The sequence below is a fragment of the Chiroxiphia lanceolata genome, chromosome 4, assembly GCF_009829145.1.
Source record: "Chiroxiphia lanceolata isolate bChiLan1 chromosome 4, bChiLan1.pri, whole genome shotgun sequence".
NCBI classification, from domain to species: Eukaryota; Metazoa; Chordata; class Aves; order Passeriformes; family Pipridae; genus Chiroxiphia; species Chiroxiphia lanceolata.
The window spans coordinates 2624273-2639764 of NC_045640.1; the positions used below are offsets into that span (position 1 = coordinate 2624273).

A 15492-nucleotide genomic window follows, 5' to 3' on the forward strand; every position below is an offset into this window, starting at 1 on the left:
GATAGGAAAAAAGTCTCCAAAAATATAGTAATTCAAACTATTTATTATCCTCAGATAACTGAGGATTTGTAAAAGAACAGAGGAAATTCTTTCACCCTGTTTTTAATTTTTTTATATTTTATTTAAATTTTTTTTGTTTAAATTTCCCTTATCATCTGGCTTGGGCCCAACACAGTGAGTTACAACAGCTGTTTTCCCAAATAAAAACAAGCCACGTGGAATTTTTAAAGCCCGTTTTCTTCCCTGTTTTAAGTGGCTGTAAGAATCCTTGGATAAAGTCAGTCCTTAGGGTTGCCGTGTATCTTGAAACCATAACCAGCTCAGAAAACAGCTGAAGAGAAGATGGATGGAGCATTGGAATTAAGGATGGATTCGCTGTGGTTGTGCTTTTTCCTGGGCATCCAGGAATGGCCACGTTGGGATACAGGATATGGGGTGAGAGGGCTCCTTGTTCTGACCCCCTGCAGCTGATTTTAGGGGACTCAGGTCTTAGTCTTGGCTGCCCTGACACAAGTTGTGCTTTGCTCTGCTCTAAACCTGCAATCCAACTGCAGCAACAGAAAACCCTGGATAATCCCACGTGAAATGTGCAGCAGAAATGTCCCCAAAGTGCTTCAACCAACCCTTTTTTTTTTGTTTTCATGCAGGAAACGACAATGAGGTGCACAAGGAAGCTGATCAAGTGTAAGCTCTTTATATTATTCCTTAACTCTTCTCTCTTTTTACCTCGTGGCAGTTGGTCAAACCTGCTTTTGGTGGCTGTTGGCATTTGCAGAGACACATTTTTATTCAGAATAATGTGATTGTGAGAGGGTTTCAAAGGCAGAGTGCTCATGGAGGGTTTCAGTGGGCAAATTAGGAGTTTACTGTGACCATCCCTTCTGCTGTGCAGCAAAGTAGGAAAGGAAATATTAGTAAATGTTGCTAAATTTTAATAAAAAAAATTGTTTTCAGTTACTTGAATAATTTTTAAAGGTACTGCTTATATACCAAGGGGGAAAGTATCTCAAACTGAACGGGAGCATCATCCACAGACAAAAAGAAAAGTAATTTTCAGACCAGTTTCATTAAGTGTAAGATTTAGAGTGAAATGCCAACAGGGAACACTCAAACCTGCAAAGGAATTCACTATAGAAAGTCAGATAAGAGTTAATTTTTCAGGTGGGAAGCTGCAAAGCATTTTAACCTTCTCCAAATCCAAGTGTGTTTATCCATGTCCATGTCCTGCGTGTTGGTAGATCCTGTCCAGCTTTAGGAACATGGAAAATCTGCTTTGGTCCTGCTCTCTCTCTCTCTCGACAAACCAGACCTTTCCTTGGAGATTTTGTCCTCCTTGGTAGTTGGGATCATTTCAGGAGCCTGGATTTGCTTCTGCAAACCTGCATGACCTGTTAGCAAGAGATTAAAGATGTGTCAGTACTTTAATACTGAGCTACTGTTGATTTTGATATAATTTAATACTGTTCTCAAAGACATAAAAGTGGAATTACTGCCCTGAGCAGCAGATTTGTCCTTTTTTTTTAGTAAACTGAACTCCAACAGGTAATTTTTCTGCTCAAACATTACTTGTCCCACCTCTAAAAGACTCTAAATACATTTCTAACTGAGATGAGTAGAGAATCTGTAAAGAAAGCAGTTGATAAAGGCAGTGTTTTTATAAGAAATATCTTTTTTTTTGGAAGCATCCCTGTGTTGGATCAAATAATCAACAACAGCAGCATAATTAGCTTTTTTGGCAAACCTGATCTCATGATTTTGGACCTTTTTTTGCAGTTGAGTCCTGTAACTGGTTCTTATATTTGTCAGTATTTTCATAAGCAACATTCAGCCCAAATTTGGGTGTATTTAGGAAGCAGGACTGCAGCTTGGCTGGAATGCATAAACTGACTGTACCTCAGAGGATAAACTGGGGTAAACTTCGTAGTTTTATATTTTTTTTCAGAAAATGCCATTCTGTGTTTTGCATTGTCAGTGTTAAAATTTTAAGGTGGGAAGAAGAGTAAAGTATTTATACTGATACATTGATATTAACTGCTGATGATTGATGGAAAGCACAGCCCACTGAGGTGTTTCCTTGCAAATATTTATGTGAATCTGAGGGAAAAGAGGAATGGTCACAGAGTTAGGAACAATTAGACACTTTTCCCATACCAGATGCACTGAAAATACATTGACTGCATATTTAGTCCATGAAATTACATGGAAGAAACCTGAAAAAGTGGTAGGAAGTTTGAATTTTAAAATCACTTGGTGCTATTGGGGACGATCAAAGTCAGGCTTTGGTGCATTTTGGGGTCCCTCCACATTTGGGAGCTTCAGGTGCTCTTCTCCCATCCCTCAGGAATGCTTTGCCTATGGTTTCAATGCTGGATCCTCCTCTTTCCTCCCCCCTCTCCCCTCCCTTGACACCAAGCAGTGGCAGAGGAGTAATGAGAGGAGTTAAAATTTGGGCAAGTGGGACTTTTTGGTCGATTTGCACATCTTTTAGTTGCAATTCAGCAGGAATTTTGAACTGATGTTTCTTGGTTGGGCACAGGTGGGGTTTTTTTCCCAGTTGTTCTGGAGCTGCAAATGTGGAATGGCTGAAAGTCACTCTTGGCTTCACCAACTCTGGTTCATTTCTGGGCAATATTTTCAATTCCCTTTTAAGAAGGGAACAGGACTAAGGTGTGGTGTGGATGTCATGGAATCCTGGAATGGTTTGGGTTGGAAGGGACCTTAAAGGTGATCGAGTTCCAGGCCCTTGCCATGGGCAGGGACACCTTCCACCAGCCCAGGTTGCTCCAACCTGGCCTTGGACACTTCCAGGAATCCAGGGGCAGCCACAGCTTCTCGGCCCAACCTGGGACAGGGCCTCACCACCCTCACAGACAGGAATTCCTTCCCAATATCCCATCTATCCCTGCCCTCTGGCAGTAGGAAGCCATTCCCTGTGTCCTGTCCCTCCATACCTTGTCCCCAGTCCCTCTCCAGCTCTCCTGGAGCCCCTTTAGGCCCTGCCAGGGGCTCTCAGCTCTCCCTGGAGCCTTCTCTTCTCCAGGGGAACCCCCCCAGCTCTCCCAGCCTGGCTGTGCCAGGTTGTTGCTCCTTTCATGGCCTTCAGAAGTTGGACAAACAATCAGTGACCCAGATTATCTGGAGGACTCCATGTGTGCTGCCTTTCCAAGGCTGATTCCAAGGAGACTGATTGCACTGAAATGGACCTCCCTAAAACAATGGGATGTGATTCTTAACACAACTGCAGTGAAAGTCAACAGGAAAACATGTTTTTATTCTTGCCTGAGCAGGGCTGCATTTGTGTCAGGAGGTACCTCCCCGAAATATTCTGTAACTCGAGCAACTCCCTCGCTCTAATTTAATTTTCTCAAACCAAAAGCTGAATTGTAAACCTACTTCTGCACTCATTTGAGCCAGGACCCCTTTTTTTATTAAGAAGTTTGTGCAATGAGAGGAAGATCTGCCCCTTTAGGCAGAGGAGGAAGAAAACTCTCCGTGTGTAGTAAATGTTGTGTTTGATTCTCTCTTCAGTGCTCTGTTGTCGCAAATCTATTCTGCTGTTGTAGAGGCTGTGCTTGCTGGCATTGAGTGCTATGCTAAAACTTCCACTGAATCCAAGGTAAATGAAGCCCCCTCCTTCTCTCTCTCGTTGTTCATTTGGATTGCTCACGCTGGGCCATGACATGCAAACCCAAATTAAACCCAGAGAAGAAACCGTTAAACCCAAAATTAATGTCGTGGTTCGTCTGCGTAACGCAAAGTTCAGCCCGTGGCCTCCAACCAGTCCCTGAATTCTGCTTAAAAAAACCACCTTTCAGAGTGTTCCTGTTATCCACCTGCAGTATTTTGCCATCTTTCATGAATTTTCCTGTGAAAGAACAAATTTTAGCCTGGTGCATCAGTGTGTTCCTGTTTAGTGTCTCGTTTATCTCACGGGTGCTCCTGTGGTTGCTGGGATTTGTAAAAAGGGTGGGTGGGGAAAAGGGATTTCATCCTCTATTTCCTTTCTTTTTTTAGGCAAAGGAGGTGGCAGAGCAGGTGCTCATGGCTGTGCTAGACACCCTTTGCTTGACACAGCTCAAATCTGCTTTACGGTGGGTATTTCCTACAGCTCTTGATTGATCTCTTGTCCCCGTGGGGAATAATATCAAATATATCAAATATATTGGGGAAAAATATACCAAATATTGATTTAAAACTGGCTACCAAACACTTCATGATACATTCAGACTTTTAAAGTAGTTATAATTATCCCATTTGCCTGCTTTTTTTTATCACTTCAGTTATTTTGCTTCAAATCTACTCCTGTTAATTTTTCACGTGTAGAGAAGAATTCTAAACAACGTGTTTCACCAGTGCAATTTCTCTTCCTGCAGCTCCAAAATTGCTTTTCACATTCAGGCTGTGAACAATCATGGAAGGTTTGTATCACTGCCTTAGACTTCTTGTTATCAATTAGTGCTTTTAATACCGTGATAAATTTATTTTTCTTCTCTTAGAGCTTCTCTGAGAAAACGTTGCACTCGATTATTTCACACGAGATGTGCAAAAGGCTTTTGTGGATGAGATGGTTGAATGGTTTCATATCTGTAATTCTGTGGAATCCTAAAAACATTAAAAAAAAAATAAAAAGCAATTGGGCAGAGCAGTTTTATTAACTGTTAATGAGTAGAAGCAGCATGAGCTCATTAAGAGTTCCCTTTTAAAATTTGCTTTTAACTTGGTTGATATCACAAGCTCGTTCTTCTTAACCCCCACGCTGTCTGATTGAAATGGCCTCCACAAATAAGAGCTTATTTTAAATTAAAATAAAATAGCTTTTTTTTTTTTTTTTGGCTGCTTTGGAGCCCCTAAAAATGATCTAACTTCTAAATATTTAATTGTCACTGTCGTTCTAGAATTACCCCGTTAGATAACGAGGACAGCCTGAGTTTGATCAAAACGGTGAGGAAGCCCTTCATTATTTATTGTTATTGGTTTTATTTTATTTGTATGGTTTTATTAGAAAATAGAGCTCAAGTGGCAGGTTTTCTGGGGCGTGTTGAGATCTTCATCTCTGTGAACATCAGTGTAAGAGGAGATATAAGAGATGCTGCAACAGGTTTAATATTAAGTCAGACCGTGGAAATCGGAATAAAACATTGACGTTAATTAAGGTTTATGATCTCAGACTTTCCACCACTGTAGAGAAGTGGTTGTTTGGGGTGCTTAAAACACACAGATTTCGCTGTTTCACTGGAAATATTTCAAGTTCTGCTTTCCCTTCCCTTCCCTCCAACCCTGGGGTTGCTGCAGGCTTCCATGATGGTGTTTGACATTCCCGACTTGCTCACGGGAAGAGGATGTTTGGGATCTGTTGTGTTTTCAGAGTCCTTTCTGACATCACAGATACAAGTCAAAGAAAAAGGTGAATATTTGAAGTTCTGAGTGTCGTTCTCTTGGCTTGGCTGTACTGGAATCCCAGTGGATTCCCCACAAGGGATCCCAGTGGATGTTGTTGCTGTTCCCCTGATGGGTTTGGAGCACTTTTGGTGGGAAGGAGAGCAAAGGAAGAAGCCACATAAACACCAGAATAAATGAGGCTTTCTCTGGAATTGTCCAGCAGCTCTGTGTCTGTCAGAGCACAAGAAAACTGGGAGTTAGGCTGTTGTGAGTTCACTTAAACACTCATAAATCCGTAAAGCAATGAGAACATTTTCATATGTCCTAAAGAAATTTCAACTCTTAAAAGCGACTTATTGGGCAGTCTGAAGTACAGGGGTGGAATTATGGTTTGGTGGGCATGGTGGTGTTAGGTCTGAGGTCGGATTTGATGAACTTGGAGGTCTTTTCCATGATTGTCCTGCTTTGCTTCCACATTTTTCCCTGCAGATGGCAGCATTACTCCAGAAACCAGCCACGTTGTCCTGACTGCAGGAATCCCGAGGTTCACGTCCTGGCTGGTGAGTCCACACACACTCACCTGGCTTTATACACCAGGGAACACTTGTTAGGGAAGGATGGATGGATGAGGGAAAATACAGAACTTGGGCATTGAAGCAGAACGTTAATATGTGAATCTATTCTGATTTTTGAATTTGCACATGGAGTGAAACACTAATGGGTGGAAACAGGCTGTGGATCCATTCTTAACACAAGTTTGAAATCATTTTTAACTGTTACAAGTATAACAGAGGGTAACTTCTGGAAAATTCTGTTTATTGTGAGGCCCTCTAGATCACCCCAACAGGAAGCAAGGTCTGATTCCAGCCCTCTAATGTGCTACCCTGTGTTAGAGACAGAATTCCAGTGAATTTAATAAAGCTGGGCAACATTCTGCATTTGGCAACCCCATAATTTACCAGTAGTATAAAATAAGACTGGATGGGTTACACTCTTTTCTGTCCATACAATAGTATTTTAGTCTGTAAAAGCATTTATTGGGGAGAATGTTATGCATTTAATTTAATGGAAGGAACTATTTTGGTCCCATAATAACACAGTATTTAAGAGCACAAAACTGCCTTTGCAGCACTCTGGGCTTGTCTGCCTCTGGTACCTGAGGTTCTTTTTTGCCTCAGAACTTCCTTAATGCTTTTTATTTAGCATTAGACTGCCTTTATTTAACTTGTTTTATTTGACATTAGACTTGCTTTATGTAACTTGTTTTATTTAACATTAGCCTTGCTTTATCTGTGATATAAATCACAATACAAATGGAAACTCTTTCTGGCTCCAGGTTGAAGACAGTGATGTGAAACTCTCTGAAAAGGCACAACACGTGTTGAAGGTAAAACGAAACATTTTTGATAAACCAAAGAAGTTCCACTTTCATAAACCACTGGGCAAAAAACCTGAGTTCCTACCAAACTGTCTTTTATTTTGTGTGTTATTTCTCTCCTACAGGGCTTGCCTGTTCTTTGAAACTCTGACCTATAAAAAGTACATTGTGTGTAAAAGTTTGAGGGTTTCTTTCTGTCAGAGGATGACAAACCCCAAGGGCAAAAAAGAGCTCTAATAAAGCTACAAATTCATGGAAGTCTCACTCAACATTACTCCTGGAGCTCATGTGTTCCCAAAACCCCCCACAACTCAATGCCACTCTACATACAAACTTTCTTTTAACTTAATTAGCCTGCTAAATGTCTAAAGGAAAACACTCCGGAAAGAAAAAGGCCTTTGGAATCTGGGAACATCTTAAATCACATGAGTTTCACATTTGTGGTTGAATTTGCGGTTCCCTGGAATGTTCATTATAAGTAGATTCATTTTCCTGTCCTGTCCTTGTAGCTCAGGGGATTGACAAACTGCAAACAAAAAAAGCTCTGCCCTGTGGTTGTGACAATGACTTGGAACTTCACAGCTGCTGGCAAAGCCAAAATGGGGGGGAAGGCTTTTCCAAACCATCCTGCCACTGGCCCTGCTGGATCCAGGCTAAAACTCTTCATTTTATGAACTTCTGATGGATGCTGTTTAAAAGAAAAACCTTCCCTCTTGGAGCAAACACGTGAGAAAATGTCCTGGTCCTTGATCCAGCCTGTGATGTTGCTGTTTGTTTGTTCCTGTTCAGGAGGATAAATCTTTCCTGGGCACTTTACTCACTGGAGGGGATGGAGTGTATCTTTGTTCCAGCAATCCACAGGCCATGCCTGCAGAAGGTGAGATGTGCTTGGGGGTTGTTTTTTGCTTGTTTTTTTTTCTTTTTTTTTTTCTTTTTTTAGGTGTTTTTTTTTAGTTTTTTAAACAAAAGAGACACATTTTCTGGTGAGCCAAACTACACCATCACCTCAGGCTTTCTTTCCATTTGCCTTTACATCTCTCTGCTCTTAAATTCCATCTGTTGTTCTGTTTATCCCCAGCCTCTGCTTCAAACTCCTAATCCTGGAAGGAGGATTCCTCTAGGCTTGCTTTGGAGGCTCTTACCTGATGGACAGTGAGGCTTTGCAGACCTGGGAGATACCTTTTTTTCAAAACATGCCCAAAATGGCTGTTTCTGGCCTTAATAGATGATGTGCCAGATATTTCCTACCTTTTCTGTATCTATATGAACATGAGGTTGGAAAAATTTGGCATTACAGTCCTTCCAGCTCTGGAAGTGAAGGCAAATATGGACCTTTACACTGCCTCTGATGTAGGAGGGGATGTTATAAACTCATTTACAGCCTTGTATTTGCCTCTACCAAAAGCTCTTCCCAGAGCTGATGTGCTGTTCCCACTTTTTCCATTTCTCTTTTCACTCAGGAATTCAGTGTTTCCCAGCACAGGTTCTCACTGTGCTACAGGAAGATGCTTGATCTTGTTTCTTCTCAGATTCAATCCAGTTACTGCTTTCTGACACAAAATTACTCACAGGAATCTTGGATTATTCCTCCTCTTTTGGCACCTTTTCCTTCAAGAGCTTAAGGGAACGTGAATGTCCCAGTAATGCAACTACAGACAATTTGGGTTGCTGGGAAGGTTTTCCCTCACTTCCCTCACTCCCTCCCTTGTACCTTGAACCAATAGATATTTTTAAGGCCTGATATTTGATATTCCAATGTACAGAGAATGTGCAGTTGTGTCAGTGCTGATGTACAACAGAGATGATGAATGTCTGACATGAAGTTCTCAGCACGAGCTGATGATCTTCAGAGGAGAATTTTCAGCTTTGTACTTATGCCATGTGGCGTCCAGGATAAATAATGAGGTACAAGGCAATTAAAAAGCAACTGTCACTTAGAGGAATCTGCTTTTGCTCCAACTGACCAGATTTTAAAGCAAAAATCTTCATGCAGAATATGATATTTAACTGTTTTGCTGTGGGCACTTGTTCACTCAGTAAGTAACGAGATAAGGGTGGCATTTTTTTGGCTCTGTTAAAATTTGCTGTTTGTGCCCCAGTGGAGCAATTTACTTATTCCCTTTTATTTTTTTTTTTTGAGGGGGGGAGATTTATGGAGTTAAATGTCTTGATAACTTCTAGGTTGGAGAGTTCCAACAGGGGGTATCAGGACCGTTGTGTGAGTGAGGGGTTATGTCAGTGGGTGAGGGATTTTCTTGGCTCTCAAGTGAAAATGAAGTTGAGCTGGTTCCCTTTTTGTTGTGCTCAAATTTGGGCGCTGCTGAGGTTGCAGCTCTGTGGTCTGGCACTATTGGGTGCAAAAGGTGCATAAAATCATGGAATGGTTTGGGTGGGAAGGGACTTTAAAGCCCATCCAGTCCCACCCCCTGCCATGAGCAGGGACACCTTCCACTAGCCCAGGTTGCTCCAACCTGGCCTTGGGTACTTCCAGGGATCCAGGGGCAGCCGCAGCTTCTCTGGGAAATTTATTCCAGTTTCTTACCACCCTCACAGGGAAGGATTTCTTTCCAATATCCAACCTAAATCTTCACTTTTCCAGTGTGAAGCCATTCCCTGTGTCCTGTCCCTCCATGCCTTGTCCCCAGTCCCTCTCCAGCTCTCCTGGAGCCCCTTTAGGCCCTGCAAGGGGCTCTCAGCTCTCCCTGGAGCCTTCTCTTCTCCAGGAGAACCCCCCCAGCTCTCCCAGCCTGGCTCCAGAGCAGAGGGGCTCCAGAATCATGGAATGGGTTGAGTTGGGACTGTCAATCCTGCTGATTCCACCCCCTGCCATGGGCAGGGACACCTCCCACTAGCCCAGGTTGCTCCAACCTGGCTTTGGACACTTCCAGGGATCCAGGGGCAGCCACAGCTTCTCTGGGAAACCTGAGCCAGGGCCTCCCCACCCTCCCAGCCAGGAATTCCTTCCCAATATCCATCTAACCCTGCTCTCCTTCAGCTTAAGGCCATTTTCATTAAAACAGAACCTTAATACTGAACAACTTTGAAGATCTCATCCCAAGCTGCCATTCCAAGAGGAAAACATCTTCGATTCTTTATTATTTCCTCCCAGCCTTGTTCAGGGAGCTGTGCAGGCACTTTCAGCCATATATTTTAGTTACTTTGATTTTTTTTTTTGGAAATGTAACCGAGCAAAACCTGTTTATTTTTTTCTTTTTTCTTTAAAGAAAATATTTAACTTTTCCCTTTTGCTGACTCACAAACTTCCCTGTGTGGGATGTGATGCTGCTTTTAAATGCAGAGGGCCAGCTGGCAGCCCCTGCTCAGACATTTGTTTGTGGCTTTCTGAAGCCTGTCAGAAATCAGCTGTTTGCTGATACCAGTTTCTAACACTTTGATGGAATTTTCTTTTATCCATTACCCCACCCAGCCTTGCTGTTTCTCATTTCCAGCTGCTCTCCTTCATGCAGGTTTGTTAAGAGCCAAAATTTAAATGTTATAAATGTCGAAGTGGAATATTTAAACATTGTTTCAATTTTAAAATTAACTTTTCAGTTTAAATTCCGGGTTAATTTTTAATTTAAAATTTAATTTTTTTAGTTAATTTTTTCCCTCTAAATCAAACTTAAACAGTGTTTGATTTTGCCACTTAAACTATTTGTTCAGTGTTTAAATTTTGAGTTATTTGGGATGTAAGCTTTTCTTAAATTCTTGTGTTGTCAGTCTTATATTTCTGGAAGTTTGAAATTCAACAGGATGGAATTTTTTTAGCTCTTAAAGAAAAAAAAAACACCTCAGAATATTTATGATAAAGAGCCTCCAGGGGGGTAAAATGAAGCCAAATGCAATCGTAGTGATATATAAAAACCAAAATCCTGCAGGAACATGGATTTCTTTTTTTCCTCAGAAAGGAATGACATTCATCACAAGGTGCTGAAATATTGATATATAACTAATATAAATCCTTTTCCTCTCAAATTGTAGGTAAACTGTACTTCTTTTCTGATGGCATCCTCTTTGCTCATCCCCACCACGGCAGCATTTCCATTTCCAAGAGCCACATGAGTTCCATCTCCCTCTATGATGGGGTGAGTGTTTGCTCTGGTTTTACTGCCATCAACTCTTTATCAATCTTTAACAATAATTCTGCTGCAAAATCTCTGTTTCAGCCCTGTTTCTTATTTCAGTTTTTACCTGTGTCTGTACAACTGTAATAACTGATGCAAATCCCCACACTTGTGGTGCTGCTTGACTTAACAAATCAGTGATTAGTGAGAAAAGAGGAGGGAATTTTGTGTTAATCTGGGTGAGCAGTTTGGTGTTAATAGTGTGAAAATTGCTTTTGATTAAAGGAAAAATTGCAGAGCGTGACATTCATAAAACATCCACCAGTGTGGAGGGATGGACAGAGGAAAGGTCGAGGTGTTCTGGTGTCATGTGGTGTTTGGGAGGGTGAAATGCTGCCTTTTATTCACACTATATTCTAATATCACTTGTTGTGGCTCAGTGGGAACTGAGAGGTCCGTGGTGGCAGCTCAGCTGATTTTTCCTGCTCAAGGCAGACACTCTGGGTTTAAACTATCACTTCTTCAGAGTGCAAAAGAGATTATTTGGGTTGGTTACTGTTTCCTAAAGTGGGAACAAACCCAATTTCCTTTAGTTTCTCTTTTGTTCAGGTACCTCCATGTATGATTTCATCCTCTAATCCAGGAAAGCAGTGAAACACAACCCCAGTGTGTGATCCAAACACATCCCAGCCCAGGGAATCTCACCTCAGCTGCCTTTCCTTGGACATCACGGGCTGCCCCTTGTAGTTTAAGAAGCTATTTTAACACTGACCTTCCTTCTATTGTTTGAGTCAAGACACTCACTTTCAGAAAGCTTCCTATTTCTGGGACCTGGCCATCCCTGCTGAACTGGTGCCAGATTTTTGTGTGAGGCTGAGCCTTGACAGAGAGAATATTATTGTTCTACTGACTTGGCATAATGCAAGGGTGGAGGGTTTGATCTGCTCAGAAGCGACAGGAGAAGCAGGGTAATTGTTACTTCCTTTTTTCCAAGAGTTACTGCAACAGTATTAATGGAAAAAGAAAGGATAATTTAATGCTGGGATTCAAATAAAAGGTACAGAGGCTTGAAGTGATGCAAAGTGCAGGTTTTTAGCAGCTCTGTCACCATGTTCTGCTTTTTAACTTGAAAATATCTGCACTTTTGCTTCAACACAAAGAAACTGGGCACAGAGCTGCTCCTGAGCTCCTGAAATCCTAGAGGCTCATGGACATGGATGCAGAGTGGATTTTGGCCATTCATCAGCAGATATTACCAAGCAATATTTAGATTTCACACCATTAACATCTTGTAAAACTTGGAACCTGATCCTTTTAACATCATGTCCGTGGGGATATTTGCTGCTGCTTTTCAGCTTTTTTCAATTTTGTGGAACCCCAAATGTTTTCCAGGAGGAGGAGCACATTTGTTGGACAATTCACAGGTGTATGAGTTGGCCTTTCAGCCACATCCCAGGAAATCTCTGCAGAATCCAGGATCTGTGGGTTCTTAGTCCCAAAAGCCATTTTCTCTTAGGAGAAATTGTTCTCTCTTAGGAGAGTATTTTTTGTATGTTCCTCACTCACCTCAGTGACTTTGAGAGGATTATTTTTATAATTAATCCCTCGGTCAGCAAAGCATGAAGATTCTGTTTGCAAATGTCTCTGAATTGATACCAGTTCTTATGTAACAGTTCCCCAACTTGAGCTTTTTCTTCTCCAGAATTAGTACATTGAGTTCCTTGCCCAGTTCTGTTGACAGGGAGGTGGATGACGTTCACTTTCTGGTTTGAACCCTAAGGCATGGAATCCCTGTTTCCCAGGGATGTTTCATGCTGGCAAATTGTCCTGATTTTCTAAGACTTGGGTGTGAATAGAGTTACAGGTCAAAGCTTGAGCCTGTCTTGAAATCCAGAATCACAGAATCGTGGAAATGGTTTGGGTTGGAAGGGACCTTAAAGCTCATCCAGTTCCAACCCCTTCCCATGGGCAAGGACACCTTCCTCTAGCCCAGGTTGCTCCAAGCCCTGTCCAGCCTGGCCTTGGACACTTCCAGGGATGGGGCATCTAATCTGGGAAAAACAAACAAAAAAACAACCCCAAAAAACCCAAGGCTCAGTGTTTTATAGAACAAAAATCAGGCAACCTGAGTTCAGTGCTTCTGAGGGAGACACAACTTGTGGGCTTCAGGTGAAGACAATTCAGATAAAAAAAGCAAGAAATTTAGTAGAACTTGTGCTCAGTGAACAATCTGAGAGAAAAGGGGCACTTCCAGCATGCAAGTGAGCTGCACTTTGAATGACAGGCCTCAGAGTTGTGTCTTGTGCCAGAACAGCTCCTCTCAGGTCAGAAACTCAAGAGCGTGGTGCAGAAAGTTTGCAGTAGCACCAAACTTCCAATCTTTTTAGTTATTTTGAAGCATTTAAGTCATTTTAGGTGGCATTTCATTCATTCTCCATGTGGTGTCTGTGTCAGAGGCATGTGGGTGTGGATGAAGAAGCATAACAGAAGAAAGGTCTATTTTTTTTTGAAGGGGGGAAGAGCAGATATTAAAACACAAACTTTTCTTTTCAAGACAAGGCAAAACTTAGGTGTTTAGAAGCATCTCAAATCCTTTATTTTAAGCTTCTGATATCTCCAGGAGCTGCAGAGTAGGAATTCAGGGGGGCTGTAAGTGGCTTCAATTGACCCTTGTGCTCCATCCCTGTGCCATGGAAACTCAGGAATGCCCAGCTCTTTATGCCTGGGGGTGACTGTAACAGGTTTTTTTTTTCTCATCTCTGCTGTTTAATGCCTGAAGCCTTTTTTTCACTTTCAAGAACTGTTAATGATAACTTGTCCTGTTTTTCCCATTTCTAGGATTCGAACAGTGTTGTTGCTGCTCTCTTCATAGACTTCAAAAGTTCCCTGCTTCCTCACCTCCCAGTTGAATTCCATACCCAGAACAACTTTCTGATGATTGCACTTTTCCCCAAAAGAAAGATTTATAAAGCTTTTTACTCACAGGTAAAGGAAAAAAAAAAAGATTGGTAAGCTTTTCTTAAGTTCTTGTATTGTCAGTCTTATATTTCTCGAAGTTTGAAATTCAACGGGACGAAATTTTTTTAGCTTTTAAAGAAAAAAAACCACCTCAGAATATTTATGATAAAGAGGCTCCAGGGGGTAAAATGAAGCCAAATGCAATCATAGTGATATATAAAATAATATATAAATTATGGAGAACCCCATAATTACCATGTTTAAGAGGAGACAGAAGGGTGAGTTTGGTGCCTGTATTAACTAAGTTTGAGAGAAGGAGTTTATGTCTCACATAAATTGAGCCACTAAAGCTTGTTGCCTGATGAGTAAATACAGGAAGAGTTAAAATTGAAGGCTTTTCTTTCATCAGGCTTCACAAACAAAACCTTTTCATCGTAGAATCAATATAAAATCTGCTGCTTTGGGATCTGCAGAGTCTTTCTTCCAACTGGGAACTCTGATTCTTTGTGTGACCTGTGGCATCTGCCTTGCAAACTCAAGCTTATCAAGGACTAGACCTTCCCAGGAGTGTTATTGCTCCTGATCTCAGGAACTTGCATGTGTGAGAAGCCTGAAATTCTGTCTGGATTTCTAGGGTGGGTGGTGTTTGTGCAGTTTAATGCTCCCCATGTGCTTCCCTTTGCCTACTCCAAGGGCTCCTTTCCTGGGAGCTGCATTTCCATGTGTGTCGTTGGCTGCAGCAATTCCATGGAGTGGCAGAGGTTCTATTGTGTGGGGGTTTTTTTTTTGTGGTCAGACACTTTGGGATCCCTGTTCTTAGGGAAGTTCTGTGGAAGGCTTTAAGTCTCCCATGTGGCACTGTGTTATTCCCTAAATGGATTGGCTTCATTCAGAGTGCTGCAGAGGCTTTTAATAAACCCAGCTTTGGAACAATGGTGCTTTTGAGGAAACGAGCCTGGAGATTTTAGGACTTCACAAGGGCTTTTTAGGATGTGATCATCACACTGGACTGGGAAAGACCACCTAGCTCAGTGAGTAGTCCCCACTGGAAGTATTAATGGCACCATAAAATGTCCCCTGCTTTTATCTTAAGTGTTTAAATTCTTCCCGCTGTTCCACTCTGTGAATGGCTGGGAATTTGTTTGTTTGGTTTGGGATTTTCAGCCTATTTTATGAGTTCTGCTTTTATATCTTGTTTTATTTTTCTCTCCTCTCCCAGCACACACCCTTGAGATATCCAGAAATTTCAGACCTATTCTTTCTGCCTTCTTTGGCCTAATAAAATAAAACCAGATCCTTTTTAATCTGTGCCTATAAAAAGTTCTCTTTTCTTCTGAATGTTGTAGTGCTTTTCTTTTGATCTTTTTTTTTTTTTTGGCTGTAGACATCCAAACTGTGTGCAGTGTCTGAGATCACAGAATCATAGATGAGGGGGTTTGTTTCCTGTACAGAGGCATTAACAATTCCCTGCTCTGAAAATGTTCTGAGATCCCCTTGGTTTGCCTTTACTTTTCACTGCTGCCTTGGATTCACAGATTCACAGACCTTCAGGTCCTTCCTCTTTTGCCCACTGATATTCCAGCTGATTTTAGAAACATTCCTTCCTTTCATACTTACCTTCCTCTTATTTTTCCTTCCATTTCCTCCCAGAATGTTTCTCGCATTCTTAAATTTACTGTTCTATGAGGCATCTCCCAGCTTAGCTCCCCAAAA

General features: G+C 41.6%; 1 protein-coding gene across 10 annotated transcripts in view; it reads left to right on the plus strand.

Annotated features, from left to right (window-relative positions):
• C4H20orf194 (chromosome 4 C20orf194 homolog) overlaps window positions 1-15492 on the plus strand; it is a 74837-nt gene that overhangs the window by 33048 nt on the left and 26297 nt on the right. For all 10 annotated transcript variants that reach the window (XM_032684814.1, XM_032684806.1, XM_032684807.1 and 7 more), the window contains exons 12-22: window positions 648-684; window positions 3529-3616; window positions 4015-4091; window positions 4374-4418; window positions 4896-4941; window positions 5293-5404; window positions 5869-5939; window positions 6716-6766; window positions 7547-7634; window positions 10739-10842; window positions 13660-13806. In XM_032684814.1, the coding sequence (XP_032540705.1) occupies window positions 648-684; window positions 3529-3616; window positions 4015-4091; window positions 4374-4418; window positions 4896-4941; window positions 5293-5404; window positions 5869-5939; window positions 6716-6766; window positions 7547-7634; window positions 10739-10842; window positions 13660-13806 (866 nt within the window). The remainder of the gene's footprint in view (window positions 1-647; window positions 685-3528; window positions 3617-4014; window positions 4092-4373; window positions 4419-4895; window positions 4942-5292; window positions 5405-5868; window positions 5940-6715; window positions 6767-7546; window positions 7635-10738; window positions 10843-13659; window positions 13807-15492) is intronic.